This window comes from Equus quagga, chromosome 17 (assembly GCF_021613505.1).
Source record: "Equus quagga isolate Etosha38 chromosome 17, UCLA_HA_Equagga_1.0, whole genome shotgun sequence".
Classification (NCBI taxonomy): domain Eukaryota; kingdom Metazoa; phylum Chordata; class Mammalia; order Perissodactyla; family Equidae; genus Equus; species Equus quagga.
Window position 1 is genome coordinate 43,477,856 of NC_060283.1, and position 16,122 is coordinate 43,493,977.

Below are 16,122 nucleotides of genomic sequence, written 5' to 3' on the forward strand. Positions count from 1 at the left end.
ACTAAATACATGAGTTACAGTAAAGCAGACAGAAATTTAGGACATAGGATACATTCTGGAAAATTCAGAGTTAAAATGGTAATGAGTGATTCATCAGCCATGTGAATCTAAAATAATGATAGAAGATGGTTTAATTACATTATTTTTGGGGGGGTCGTTTATTAAAGTTTACAGCTATGTTACACCATGGCATATAAAAATGGAAAACAAAAACAAACGTGGCTGTATAACAAGAGATACATGACTGTCAAATAAATTGAAGATAATCACATTCTATTAGAAGCCTGCCATTTTTAAGCACATACTAAAATTTAAGAAATGATAAAAACTACTAAAAATTATAACAAAAGTCTACTCATACTCAGCAAAAAAGACCAACTGATACTTCCCAACTGGTCATCAACCTGAGAGCAAAATTCTAGGCTTCTCTAAACTTAAAATATGTAACAAAGTAAAACAACTCAAAAGATTTCTTTTTTAAAGGCCAAAACAGAAGCTGCATAAAATTTTTATAGAGGGTATGATGAGAATAAGAAGTGGTTGGGATGCAGGAAAGGGACTACTATGTGGTAGGAATGAAAAGCAGGTCCAAAAGATGGAGAAATGTTCAATGTCATCAACAGAGTACAAGTCAGCCACTTTAGATCCTGTGCAGGTAATTCTACTTCTAGGAAGTTCTTGTAAAGAAATAATCTTGCAAATGAATTAGGTTGTACCTAATAGCTAAACAACGTGTTTTTTATTTTAATGAAAAAATCAGACTCAAATGGCTAGCAATGAAGGATCAGTAAACATATTATGGATCATACTATGAAATGCAGCCATTAAAGAAATCATATAAAAGAACAAAAAGGCTTATGACAAACTAAGATAAACAGGTTAATAAATTCCAGTGTACTCACAACCAGCACTTCTGACATGCAAGGTGCTTTCCCACATATCACTGCTCACATTTTGTTGTTGAAAATCTTTTTTAAACTTGCTTGTCCTATCTCTCAAACACCACAAAGAAGTACCTAAAAGGCTGCTTATTGCTTAACAATATAAATTCTGTATTTTCTGAATACCCTGTAATGTTGTCACTATTTTTACTTAATAGGATAAAATTCAATTTCTCTATAGGCTGAAATTTTACTTTCCTCAAAATAAATATAATGGAAGAAACTCTAACAGACAAATAATAAATTTAAAAATTAACCTCTTGAAAAACATTTTGGAAACAAGTTTAAATAGTAAATATAATACAAGTTTAAACACAGTTACCTCTTAGTATTGCTGAGAATACCAATAACCAAGCAGAGTTTGGTGGAAAGAGAATCTGAGATAACAATCAGAGTTCCGTCCTAACATAGGTAACTGTACAGCCTCGGACAAGGGCCTCAGTTGTTCTGACTCTGCACGTTTTCTCACTAGCCAAATGAGAGGATCCACCAGAAGGTCTCTACCTGCAAATCCAGCACTACGGTTCTACAACTTACGAGACAGTAAGAATACACTCTTTAAGAGCTTTGAAATACTAGGCCAAAAAGAAGAAAATTCTGCTAAAAGACAAAATAAGTTTATGAGGCCAAAATATATTATAGATAATACAATTATAAATCAAATGAAAAGAGAACATGTTATAGGAAGCTCTCAAATTCAGAGTGAATTAATATTCCAAAATGCAAGTTTCTAAGTTTTTTGAACAATTCAGTTGTGCATTTGAGAACAGCAAATGAAATATAGCTGTCCCTTGTAGAAATAGGAATTAGATCCCAAAGCTAGTTTATTGCTTATACCTCAAATATATATGAACATGTAGTATATAATAATATATACTCTACATTTAACTTATATTTAAAACATGGGGGGAAAATATAAATTTAGCACATTTCAAACATCATCAGGAAAAAATCAGTCCAATACAATCCATTTTGTTTGGTCAAGTCTATTTTATCACACTTATATTTCCCCAGTGATTTCCAACCAGAGCACTAAACACATTAATCAAATACTTATTCATTATGGCAAGACACAGCTTTGTAATACTTCTATCAAGTTTTTATTTGGAGACACTGAATCTATTCACTGTCTTCAACAACTGGTTATAGCAACTTTTAAAATTTCTAAGTGCTGTGGAATGAAACTTTGGTAAACACAACTTTGGAAATTAAACTAATAAATTCAATAATACAAAAATTATAATCTGGAACCTCAAGCAATAACTATACAAAGAAATCCAAACTAAAAAGAATGCTACAAAATAGTAAAGATGCTTTTTAAATAATCTTATTTCAAAAAGTACAAAGATGTTGACTCAGTTTAGAATTTAACAAACTATGTTAATGAGCCTGAATCTTGCTGAGAATAGTCTTTCCTCCTCCATGAGAAACAAGTACTCAAAGATAAATGTAGAGACCAGAGGATGGAAACTAACATCCCTTATCAAATTCAGCTGACAAATACACTTTATTTCACCTATACAATATTTTAAATTTTTTTGTCAATTCCCAAAGTTTAAAAAGACAACATTTCACGTTAAACAAGATTTCTTGATTTTCTTAAAAGAAAATCAATATAACTAGTAATGCTAAATCTATATTTCCATGTGGCAACAGGAAATTTTAACATCCCCACAATTCCTTCCACACTTCCAAATATCACTCACTTGGGTTAACCGGGTGGCAAGCCAACTGAATTTGACATCCCTAGTATAAGGTGGGACAAAAATCACCTGCAGTTGACAGTTCATAGGTTTGGTGATATGTTTATTACCAGGCAGAATGACTACTACATTCTGTAGGTAAATTATGTTTTTAACTGCATGTATATTTCTGTAGATGACTTTTCCTGAACACAATGATCCCACCGCTGACAGACAACCACATACACCATCTTAGCCAGAATGTTCAGATGAAAGGTAAAGACTTCCAGCTTTTAAGCTATTAAACTATCTGCAAAAGAACAGGTTTCCCTACAAAACAATGCTAACCAGACTGGCATATCTGAATAATTATCATTTGCTATTAAAGCTCCCATTTGTCACATCAATCTGCTCAGGCGAAAATTTTCACCTACTACTAAAAAAAAAAGAAGAAGAATTTCAGAGCGAGAACTCAGCTATCAATAACTTTTATCTGTGAACCATATATGGAAAAATTAAGATTCAGAGTGCTTGCAAAGGCTCTGGAAAAAAACATTTCAGATTGAATTGAACCATGACACTGATTTACACCTAAAATCTACTGCAAAGTAAAATGTAAAAGATGACATCAACTATACTAGAAGGGAAATTAAATGAGTAATTTTATTAGCTGCTTCTTGCAATAGGCATATATATTCTATTCTCCTGCAATCAAATGAAGTTTTAAAAAGGCGGTTTGAGTAGTCATTTGTAAATAAGAAAGAATTTCAGGCTAAAAAACTACTACCCTTAGGCAACTTGACCTAATCTACATAGTTATTAACCTATTTCCTCATAGAGTCATCTATGTTACCATTTCCACTATACGTAAAAAGGAGACAAAATAGTTAAGATCTTCTATCTCCTATCAATCTGATAAAATCATAGGTTTCATTTATTTTTCTTTATAATTTTCTACTATTAAACGATGGCTATTATTTTCAAAGAAGATTTTCAGGGAGCTGTTTTTCAAAAGCCTGAGTGCAACCATGGTACGAATTACATCAGTCTGCAGACCTGCAGTGACACGGCTACACAGAAAAGTTTAACATTAATTCCCTGATCAGTGAATACTCACAAATTGCACTAAAAACAAAAACACACAGGAAACATGAAATAAATGGAAAATTTACAAAAAAGTTTGGTAGTCAGTCATTTTAAATTGTATTTCAATAAACCTAAAATTGAGATAAATCCAGAATATTCATAAAATCCAGAAGGCTAACTCTATATTCATTGATTCTTCTACCAACTCTTTTTGCCTGCATTCAAAAGCAAGAGTGGGAACAGAGAGCTGGGGCTCCTGTCTGGTCAGAGGGGGAACTGGCTTCCCACCTGGAGGGTGAAGGGAAAAGAGGCTCTCCACATTTTCTGGGCTTTTGCTGCTCAGCTAATGTAGAAGAAGGGAAACCTACCACAGCCCCAACAACCAAGCTTCCTGACTTCTACTCTTCTCAGTATAATCTCTCCTGAAAAAGAGATCTTCTTCATCCTAGGATCCCTTTTTAAAGCAAACACAGATGCACACAAATATACATTAAATTACATTATAATTTCCTTCTGTAGCATGTCCTTAGAAAATGCTTTTATTAACATTTGAAACAAAAAAGTTCCTTTAATACTTGCTAGAAAGAAATGAGGCTGAAGAGCAGTTTTTCTACAATTTTTCAAACTATCTCAAATGGCACATTTTGGGGTGTCCATATATGAATGATATATTCTATACCATTACTATCCAACTACAAGCCAGATTGTCAAATTGAAAGGAAAGGAAAGGAAAAAAGGTATCACAATCTCAGAGGTGAGTAAAAGAACATAAAATCAGGGGCTGGCCCTGTGGCCAAGTGATTAAGTTCGTGCACTCTGCTTCAGTGGTCCAGGGTTTCACCAGACATGCCACCACTCGTCAGGCCATGCTGAGGCAGTGTCCCACACGGCACAACCAAAAGGACCTACAACTAGAATATACAACTATGTACTGGGGAGCTTTGGGGAGAAGAAGGAAAAAAAAGAAGATTGCCAATCTTTAAAAAAATAAATAAAAAATAAAAAAAGAACAAAAAATCAGTTCTAAAATACAAATAGGGAATCTAATTCTGTAAGCAGTGGTTTCTGCTGTGCTCTGAAAACAGTGAAATACACATTTTAGAAAGATAGTCTTGAATTTTTCTTGATTATAATTAAAGTTATGGAAATCAGTGACAAAGAAATAATAAGCTTTAGCCAATATCCTTATACAAACATGCAAAAATATAAAGCAAGGTTTCAAATTATCAAATAAAACTGCCACAAAATGATTAAATCAATTCTTAAATTAGTGTTCTGCATTTGGTTTGATGCTAATTCAACCACTTACAAATGCAGATGGGTAAACTTTCTATGACACACACAGCAAAGCTTACTGGCATCCAAAACAGATTCCACACATATCTCTAATACAAATACAACTGATGTTTTTAGACTATTTACATCATACCTTCTAAAAAAGTAGAAAGAAGCAGAAAGAAACAACTGTGAAGACTCAAAACATTAACAAGCTGTTAGGAAACGACTCTAAACCATTTGGGGAACCTCAGTAAAGATCCAAAGGTTACACAGGATAAAAACTCTATATAGAGTACAATCCTATGTGTTAAATGCATATAGGTATACATACTTGTGTGCGTATATATATATGTGTGTATATATACGAACAACATATACGTGGTATGTGTTGTGCATGTGAGAGAGACAGAAGGAAAAACAATATTTATTGTAGCTTCTATATGCTAAACCCCTTAAATTCCTCACCAGTTAGGAAGTTATCAAAGCCAATTTACAGAATACAAAATGTTAAGTAACTTGCCCAAGGTTATACGACAATAAGGGACAAGATCAACATCTGAACTCAGGACATTCTGACTCCAAAGCCCATTTCTTTTCACTACATTATGCCACTTCACTGTCTAGTAGACTGTTACTGTTACAATAAGAGAGAGATACAAATGAATCCATCTCTATTTCAATAATCAATTTTTAAATGGTACCTAGGTAACTGCAATATTTGCATATTCGTTAACAAAATAAAACTCCATAATTTCTAACTTTTGGTGAAGTGCGTTAAAATCTTCATAACAAACATGTTAAATCTGGGAATAAAAAAGGGAGTTACAGCCTCAGGAGCCAATCGGAAGATATTCCCAGCCCAAAGATGGGACAAAGGAAGATAATAATGACAACAAAGTTGAGATGCATCAAAGGTTTAAATCTATGAATTCATAATGATACTGAAGAAAAAACAGGTCACCATTAAAAAATGCTAAGGAATCGGGGCTGGCCCCATGGCCGAGTGGTTAAGTTCGCGCGCTCCGCTGCAGGCGGCCCAGTGTTTCGTTGGTTCAAATCCTGGGGGTGGACATGGCACAGCTCATCAAACCACGCTGAGGCAGCGTCCCACATACCACAACTAGAAGGACCCACAACGAAGAATATACAACTATGTACAGGAGGGGCTTTGGGGAGTAAAAGGAAAAAAAAAAAAAAAAATGCTAAGGAATCAACTCATTCCAGTATCTGACTGATCAGAATCAATTATATATTGACTTTGCTATACTAATTATACCACTGGATAACCAATGTTTTGTAAAGAAGTTTTTCAGCTGATAAATGAAGGAACGATAAATTTGGAATATCCCCATTTTGCATAATAGATCCAGACTGTGTGTGTGTGTGTATGTGTGAGAACTGGAGTGGAAATTTGAACATTGACTAAGGAATTATTATTACTATTATTTAGAGAGTGGTAATACTACTATGGTTATGTTTAACAAAAAAGTCCTTCTGTTTTACAGATACATATAAAATATTTAAAAATAAAGTAACATGTCTAAAATCTGTTTCAAAACAATATGAGGAGGAAATGAGCAGAATGATAAACAAAACCAGATTAGCCATGAGTGAGTACACGAAGGTTATATTATCTGATCGCTTTTGAATATTTGCAATTTTCCATAATAAAAGTGTAAAAAAATAACTGAAAAGTCTTTTCCCATTTTTCTGTGGAAAGAGGTCATGTTAATATCTGACATTAAGTATAATCTCTTTTGCGATGAAAAAGCCCCAGGGTTGCATGATTACATCACACCTCAATAGCTATGGGGGACCAAATATTCTCAACAGAATGTTTACTGATATTAGGTTTAAAAAAGAATGGATGTTTCTTGGTGCTTTATACACATCTCTGGCAAAAGCTCTCAGGAAAAACACTTACCTGCATGACTGTTGAAATGTGCAAAGTTAGCAAAATTGGCTGTAGCTGTTGACTGAGGAGCTGGAGCAGCAAATATATCTGAGCCAAGATCACTTAAAAGGTCAAACTGCTTCTTTTCCTGCTGCTGCCCTTGAGAGCGACCTACAACAGGGGACTATAAACCACATATTAACCATAAAGAGTTTCCAGTCAGATCTACTAAATTTTGATAACACTATTTCCAATTCACCAAGCTTAAAGCACAGTTTATAAGATTATTATTATTATTATATATCTGTAGTTTTGAGTACTGTATTCTTTGAAAAGCACAAATTTTCAACATCTATTCCTAAACTACCTCTCAATTTTAAGTAGAGAATCAAAAGCAAAGAAATGTAATTACAACAGCTGATATACCTCATGACACAAGAGGGACTTACTGCTAAGACAGTGAGATAAGGCTTTCAGAGAACATCCTTGATACGTAGGAAGAGTTTCAATATACTGACTTAACCCTTCTCTGCATTGTTCAAACTTGTTATGAAAATGGAGCAATTTATCCAGATGCCCTAGTGTGCATTATTAAAGAAGTGGGATTTAATTCAAATAGTACCATGCCTCAGAACCAGTGTTGTGTAGAATAGACCTTGGAATGCCACATAGTAACAGATTTGTCAGAGCTCAGTAAACTGTAATAAATGCAGAAGTACAAATTCCAGGTACCAACTTATGGAAAGACTTCAGTCTATTCAGTTTTTTAGAATAAGGCACATAATGCAAAGCCACCTGCTTTTCCAAGATAGACATGCTTCACAATCAGGCATGGGGGGAAGTTCTGCTGCTTGAGAAATCCTTTTCTGTGAAAATACATCACAGAGGCTACACTGTTCTAACTCTGATGGTGACCACCGATTCATGTTTTACTAATTGTGTTACATGACAGACAGCTACAGCAATGTTCCTGCATATATTTCAAAGCTGTGGAGAACTCAAACTCACAGTAGCAAGAGCAAAACAACAAAAATATACAAAACTCTTACGGGTATTATTAACCAAAAATCTTTCAATGTATTATTAATCATTAGGACATAATGCCACTAGTATACAGGGTTACGCTACTGTCTTAAGGAATTCTCAAATTCATGATACTCAATCCTCCTTAAGTAGAAATCCCTACAAACACTTAAAGACTACTCACCTGACTAGGTGTGCCCTTATTTAAGTGCAGTGCTGGTGCTGAATCTCCTAAAAGAGATTTCAGTGGTTTGACCTCAGGTGTGCTGCTTGTGCTACTGGCCGAGGACCCTGAAATAGATGCATGAACTGACGCCACCACTTTGGCTTGTTCTGGTGGAACATACCTAAAACACATGAAAAGTTGAACAGGCAGTTAACTAAGAAAAATGGAGGGAATATTACACTCAAAAATGTTAAGCTTAATTCTAATTTTGTACAAGACCATTTTGACATTAATCTTATTTCAAAACCCTCTTAGAATTCATAGCTTAAGACTACACTTACTTGAAGTATTCAAAGAGAAAGGGCAATAAAAACTAACAAAACTTCTTACAATTATTTACTTACAGTTTTTCTCAAATAATAAATACAGTATAATAAATAACTTCTTTTAAAAACAACAGGACCTACAATTAATCATCATGGTGAATAGCTAACACTGTACTTACTAGTTTTTAAAACCTAAAGTATGATAAGATCATAAATATCATTTGGAAACAGAGCAGAAGGAAGGGAAAATATTTATTATATTACAGTTAATAGCCTAAAATATAAGGGCTTGTTACAAATCTGGAAGAATAAGATCAACAACCTAATGTTTAAATGGACAGAAGCAATTCACAAAGGGAGACATAAAATGAAAACACTCGTAACCTAATAAAAATGCAAATTAAAATATCATTCGCATTTGATCTGAGTATAAATTTTACAAATTTTGTTACTATCTATTAAAATACATAAATAGGTACACTCTGTGCCCCAGAAATACCCCTTCCAGAAGCTCACCCTTAGGAATTAACCGGATAAGATACATGTAGATGTATGTTACCACAACACTGCTTAAACTTGTATAAGACTACACGGGAACTCTGTTTCGACATGGAAAGATGGCCATAATACTTTACAGGTCTTTCAGGTTTGATCTCAGTCATGTAAATACAGGATTCATGGAAGGAAGGGCGTAAAGGAAGGAAAGAAAGGCAGTAAGAATATAATACCCAAATACTGGCACTGCTCATTTCTAGAGCTGGGATTACGTAAGAGCTCTCGCTCTCTGTATTTCTGGGTTTTGTCCTACCCTGCCCTCTTCCCCACCATCCATATCAAGCAGGTAGAGGAAGTAAGAAAAGAGAGCGGTTAAAAGCACCCGTCTGTTCCAGAGACAGAGTTCAAACGCCAGCTCCACCACTCAAAGCCATGAAACCTAGGACAAACTACTTCAACTCTTTGTGCCTCCTATTTCTCACCTAGAAAATCAAGGTACGGGTGCTGTGAAGGCTAAACAAGTTAACATTTGTAAAGCACTTAGGAGAGTTCCTGGTACAGATGCTAGCTACATAAGTGTTAGCTATTATCAAATTATAAGATAACCACAAACAATAAAACTGCTTTGTTTTTTCCAATAAATGGGAGAGATGACGAGATACATGAAGGAATACAGGCAGTTAAGCCTTCCCGTAATTTGACATGTCACTGATGATACCAATGTTTGAGTACAGCCAAGTCTTAGCAAAGGATAAAACCAGATAACAGTACTTGGTTCAAAAGACTCATCTGACTAAAAGTAAGCTAAGCTTATATAACATAGGAAGTGAGTTTGAAAATTGGTCGAAAGAACAATTTCAGAATCCCTTTGGATGACAACAGCCTCACTGTTTTAAGTGTAGTTGCCTTCAGTGAGGATTTTTGGGGAGACTGCATTTGGATAGTGCCTGTGTCACGTTAAAACCCACTGCATTACTCTCTCGTTACAAGTCACAGGTATGCAAAAAGATAGGTTTAAAATACACAGGTCCTGGCCCTCCTGAGTGTTGGTCATTCTCTCTGCCCACCCACCAATTAAAGTCTGTATTTTTATTACTCTTGTTATTACAATCCTGTTTCTCAGAACAGAAAAAAAATAGTATGAATTATAATTATTTGAGGTTTACAGTTACTTGGGTTATGGTCTGAATGACTAATTTTTATTATGGTTTATTATTATTATTCTAAATGCAGGCAGAATCCATAGTTTTATCAACTCTTATTCTCACACACTTTTTTCTCTTGCTAACTGAAGCTAAACTATCTCAATCTCAGCTAAGGTTTATTATCCAAACTAACACTTTGAGTTGGTAAAAGTAAAACTGTTGGGAAAATCAAAAATTAAGCTAGGGATATGCAAAAAGAACGCCCTTAACTACAGTGTGGAAGGTCTAGGAAATTAAGAACTGAAATGATAAAAGGATAATGTATACACTTCATTTTAAGGGAACCATTTATATCACACCATGTTTTTACTATCACCCCACCTTCTAAGATTTTATTCTTTCCTGAACTAAAATTTTACTGGTACATTTTTATCTATATTCGTACTTAATGTATCTAATGCCACTGAATATAGCCCTAGCTAATCCTGCCTTGCAAAAAGTAGTCTCCTCTAGAGAACAATTAGAATGCAAAGTTCGCAGAGCATAAAAATCAGAGCTACGTCTTTCCAATGTGCTCAGTGACTGAAGGGAGAACTATCTCACCCATAAACCACAGCACATATTCCCTCAGGACCAAAACAGGCTCTTGAATATATCACTCTCTGGGTTAAAATACAGCTCCTCAGGAAACAAGAGGCCATTTACTTCCTCATTATTATTCCATCTAATTGTGACTCCCTCCCTCACCTTCTTAACCCCCCAAAGACATATACGCTATTGAATACTGATAAGTAAGAGTTCATTGTTAATGAGCCTTAGTAAATTGGCTTAAATTGTGCTCACAGAACTAAAAATGGAGAGCGCAAAGTATCTGAACACTGGCTGCAAGGATATACTCCCTGCTCTGTTTTAAATGGCTTACTAGCCATATGTCCAACCTGTTTTAATTTCTTTTTAAACATTAACATCTGATGAATTGAGTTAGGGAGTATAGACAGATGCTCCCTTCTTAACCAGGTAGTAAAACGGAAGCAAGGGATGTTTTGAGCAAAGACTTATTGCAAGACACAATTAAGTAAATGGATTACTAGACAAGAGCTTTAGCATAGTGCCTACTACATAGAAGATACTAAATAAATACTTGATAAATGAATGAAGACTTTAAAAAAGGAGGCTTTATAAACTAAAAAATGTCTAGAGAAGGTAACAGGACTAGAGAAGGATTAGAACGACAGATCCCTAACTTTCCAAAAAGGGGTAGGAGGCCTGGTAATTATAAGGAACAGGCTGCTGCTAGACACAGATGAGTTAAGATAAAGTAGAAATAATGTTTTTAGAAACAAAATCCAAGGGGCCAGCCTGGCGCAGCGGTTAAGTGCACACGTTCTGCTTCAGCGGCCCAAGGTTCACCGGTTCGGATCCCGGGTGCAGACATGGCACCGCCTGGCACGCCATGCTGTGGCAGGTGCCCCACGTATAAAGTAAAGGAAGATGGGCACGGATGTTAGCTCAGGGTCAGTCTTCCTCAGCAAAAAGAGGAGGATTGGCAGCAGTTAGCTCAGGGCTAATCTTCCTCAAAAAAAAAAAAAAAGAAACAAAATCCAATAAAAAGCCAAAGTATAATGGGTATTTATCTACCTACCTATTCCCTCATTTCTTACCTACTTACCTACCTACCCCTCTCCTTCGTTCTATCAGACTAATCTTACCCATAATTATTGTGATTTAGGAAGCCTTTGTTCTCAATACGAACTATTCACTCACCATCTTTTCTTTTCATATTTTTCTTGTAGGAACTCTTTCACTTTTTGTGGATCCCTGAAGTCTGGAATTGCTGAAGATCTATCATCAAATAATCCTAGCCAAATCTGTTTACAGACCTTTGGAAAGAATTAAAAAAAAAAGTGTTAAAATCAACATCCTCAATGAAATTTTAAGGGAAAATTACGATTCTTTCAGAAAACTATCCCATTTAATTTTAAGACTGTTTTAAATGAGAATATTTATCATAATGAGAAATGAAGCAGCAACAAATGAACTAAATGTATTTTAATAGGTAACATTAAAATGGAATTGGCAACAGCATCATAAAGAACAGCACCTCACAGGAAAACAAATAGTGAAACAGGATTTGAGAGAACCTGGGATTTTTTTGCTCTTGGAATGATCATAACTGTAAGCCATCAGCAAAGCCATGTAACCTTCATGAACCTCAGTTCCCTCACCCCATAAAACAGACTAGACCAGGAGCAATTTCACACATCCTTAACAGGTTTAAAAATCAACCAGAAAGAACAAACAAAAAGTACTGGAATCATAAACAATTTGTTACTAAAGTATAATAACAATAACAAAAATACAAGGCAGATGCAACGCTAGCTTTATAGTTGCCTCCGATGATTTTTTCCTAATTGCTAAAAATGAGAATCTGATTTAACTTTTTAGATAAATCAAAGAAATGAAATGATGCAGAATTCAAATAAGAAACAAAGAGCTTAAATAAAACTATAAAGAAAAATTGATAGAGTAAATTCATCAAAATTAAAAACTGTTGCTCTTCAAAAAACAAAAGAAAAATGGAAAGGCATGCTACCAACTGATAAAAACTATTAGCAAAATGTCTAAGAATTTGAAAGAATCTGAATCCAGAATATACAAAAAATTCCTAACTCAATTATAAAAAAGACCAAAAAAACTCAACTGCACGAAAGATATGCAGATGGCAAATAAGCAGCCCAACACCATAGTCATGTAAATGCAAATTAAAACAACACTGAGATCCCCACCACATAGCTACCCACCGACATCACTGGAACGGCTGAAACAAAGTAAGACTGTCCATATCATACGCTGGTGAGAAGGTGGAACAATTGAAACTCTCAAGAATGTAAAATGGTATAAACAGTTTGGAAGACAGTCAGCAGTTTCCTAAAAGTTAAACACACACTTAACCATATGACCCAGCCATCCCACTTCTAAGTATTTACCCAAGAAAAATAAAAGCATATGTCCATACTCAGATTTGTATATAGATGTTCAAAGCAGCTTTATTAATAATAACTCCAAACTGGAAACAACTCCGATATCCATCAACAAGTAAATGGGTAAATTCTGGAATATCCAAGAAGGATACTTCTTGGCAATAAAAAGGAACAAACTATTAATGTAAGTAACTACATGAATAAACCTCAAGATAATTATGCTGACTGAGAGAAGTCAGGACCCCCTGCCCCCAGCAAAAGTATATACTGTATGATTGCATTCCTTTAAGATTTTAGAAAATGTAACTTGTCTATAGTGACAGAAAGCAATCAGTGAACGCATTACAAAGGGGCACAAGAAAACTCTCAGAGATGACGAAAATGTGTGTTATCTTGTTATTACAGTGATGGTTTCATGTATGTCAAAACTCATCAAACTGTATACTTTAAATATGCACAAGTTATTGTAATTAATTATTCCCAAGTGAAGCTATAAAAAACAAGTCCACAAGTTTCCAAAATTATATTAAAGAATAACCAATTATGAAACTGTGAAAAGAACATAGTATCTAGCTTCAAAAAGCCTGACAAAGATGTGAGAAACCAGAGAAGGAAAAGAAGCATCCTTGTCAATCTTACCTGCTCACAAAGTGGGTAAGGGAGAAATAAAAGGAAGGATAGGAAACAGTACGCAACTTTTTCCGTTCCTATCATGTACCCCAAGCATGTTTCAAAACAACATTTCTTATGATTCCCTCCCACTCCGGGTTCAGTACAGATACTATAGTCATTAAAGCAGTAACAGCTGACACACGTGAGGCATAGGCTAAGATGCAATCTCGTTATAAAAATATTCAGTAGCAAAGCTCAAGAAGGGCAGACACCAGAATGGTAATGCAACTTACCGCCAGAAATACTGTAAATCCTGGAGAGGCCCAGATTCTCCAAGGAATACTTAGCTACTCAAAAAGAACCACATGGGACTCTCCTTAGGCAGAAACCTGACTAATGATTCTCCCAAAACGTAATTTTAAAAGATTCTGTGGCTTTACAATTACATTTATAAAGGAAGGATTGGAAATTTCTAATTCTTCTATTTTAAAAATTCCCAAACAAGAAAACAAGACACATGGTAGTCATTTGCCAAAGCCAAAAGATTATTAACTACAACTGACAGAATTAGTTCAGGACACTTTACGACATTTAGTCTTTGTATTTCAAAATCCCTATTAACTACCATGTACAATTTTTTAAACTAAAAACAATTAATGAATAATAAATAATAAACATACAAATAAATAATAAGGAGATGGGTTGAAGACAGATCACAGAGATCTTACTTCTATGTTACCCAACAATAGCTATTTTCTATGTTGCTCAAAATCTTAACCATACCTGCCACTCTCAGAAGCTGAATTCTTACTCAAGTGAAGTGGCGGCTCTCGAAGTGGGATTCCCCAATTCCCTGGACAAGCAGCATCAGTGTCACCTAAGAACTTGTTGTAAATGTAAATTTTCAGAAGCCACCCAACCCTATGAAATCAGAACCTCTGGAAGTGGTGCCCAGCAATCCATGCTTTAGCAAGCCCTCTAGGTGACTGCAAAATAGGCCAAAGTTTGAAAACCAATGCTTTAGTAAAATCTAGGCCAGGAGATGGAAACTTCCTTTCCATATATATACTACATAGTTTTCAGCATTTCTCCATTTTACTTAGCCACTAACCTGTTATTGGGCAAGATTCATTTAAGAGAGACAATGTTCCAGGGACAAATCTGGGAAAATGTCACAGTCTCTTTATCTCCTTATGACCCATTCACATTTTAGTCCCTTAAAAGCTGGCTTCGTGCTCCCACCATTCTACTAAAATTACTCTTTCAGGTTTGTAGATTTGCTTACAGGAAAGTATAAAGTTCTCTTTTCTGCTTGAGTTTAATTTTTTTTAAAGTAAAATAATAAACACCATCAACTGAAAAGGGAAGGTTTTTCAAAATTGAAGGAGAGTGGGAGAGTGAATTGACTAAGACTGCAGGCAGCAATGAGGCCTTGTAGTCATGAGTATTTAAAGTGAAACTAGTGAGAATAGTTGCGTCTTTTCCTCCAGCCTCATCTGGCTACTAGGTTCAAAGTAGGCAGAGTATTGGCTTTAGTCAGGTAAAACAGCACAGGAGTTAAAAGGGAGTGGTTATAACAATAGTCCATGAAATCTAAGCAATGCTAAGAAAAACGAAGACACGATGAGGATATGGACAACAAAGAAGTTTAGTGTCAGTGGACTGGAGGGTCTAATGGTTGTCCCAAAATTGTTAGTTAGAAATTAGAGGGAATGAGCTAGGAAGAGAGAAGCAGTGGTGGTCGGAGAAGAGGAAGCTTGAACTTAAAACCTGAGAGGTGATACAGTAATGGATAAATAAAAAGTCTAAAATAGGATGAAGGATCATTGGAGATAAGAGGTCAAGGAATTCAAGAAGCCAAATTATCTATTATTATGATAATCAGGTGGATTACCTACATGGATACTGGGATTGGCAGAAATAATTAATACTAGTGGGGAAAAAACATGTAAGGGGCTAAATCTATAACGAATGAGGGGGGCTGGCTGGTATGACTGCAACAAGAAGACACAGCAGGTGATAAAAATCTACTGACATGAGGAGCATGGTGCTGGCGGACTAGAAACATCACAGAGGAGCAAGAATGATACCTAGAAGCCATCACTGGAAAGGGCTGCGCACATGATGGAATTAGTTTTGATAATCTCTTTGGGGCAGGTGGATAATTGCAGACTAAGGCGGTGGTTGTGGTAGTAAGGAGCCTGGACTAGGGAACCAGACTGCCTAAGTTTGAATTCCAACTCTGTTTAATAACAGAACCTGCTTCACAGGAATGCTGAAAGGGTTAAATGAATTACTATACGTTTTGCTCTCATAAGAGGCACATATGTCAAACTTTAAATAGTACTAGTTATTACTTTTGGGCCTACTCTCTTAAGTGGTTTGCAGTGGTGGTGATGGTAAGCAAGGACTGGGAAGTGGAGGTCTCACCAGGAACACAGGAAACTGTGGGTCTCCCTTCATTCTTGCTGCGGACAGAATCAAAGTGGTCTT

General features: G+C 35.4%; 1 protein-coding gene across 1 annotated transcript in view; it reads right to left on the reverse strand.

The window, feature by feature from the left end:
- AGFG1 (ArfGAP with FG repeats 1) overlaps positions 1–16,122 on the reverse strand; it is a 78,027-nt gene that overhangs the window by 22,257 nt on the left and 39,648 nt on the right. The window contains exons 3-5 of the mRNA XM_046643824.1: positions 11,801–11,916; positions 8,089–8,251; positions 6,912–7,065 (exon numbers count right to left, since the gene is read on the reverse strand). Coding sequence (XP_046499780.1) covers positions 6,912–7,065; positions 8,089–8,251; positions 11,801–11,916 — 433 coding nt within the window. The remainder of the gene's footprint in view (positions 1–6,911; positions 7,066–8,088; positions 8,252–11,800; positions 11,917–16,122) is intronic.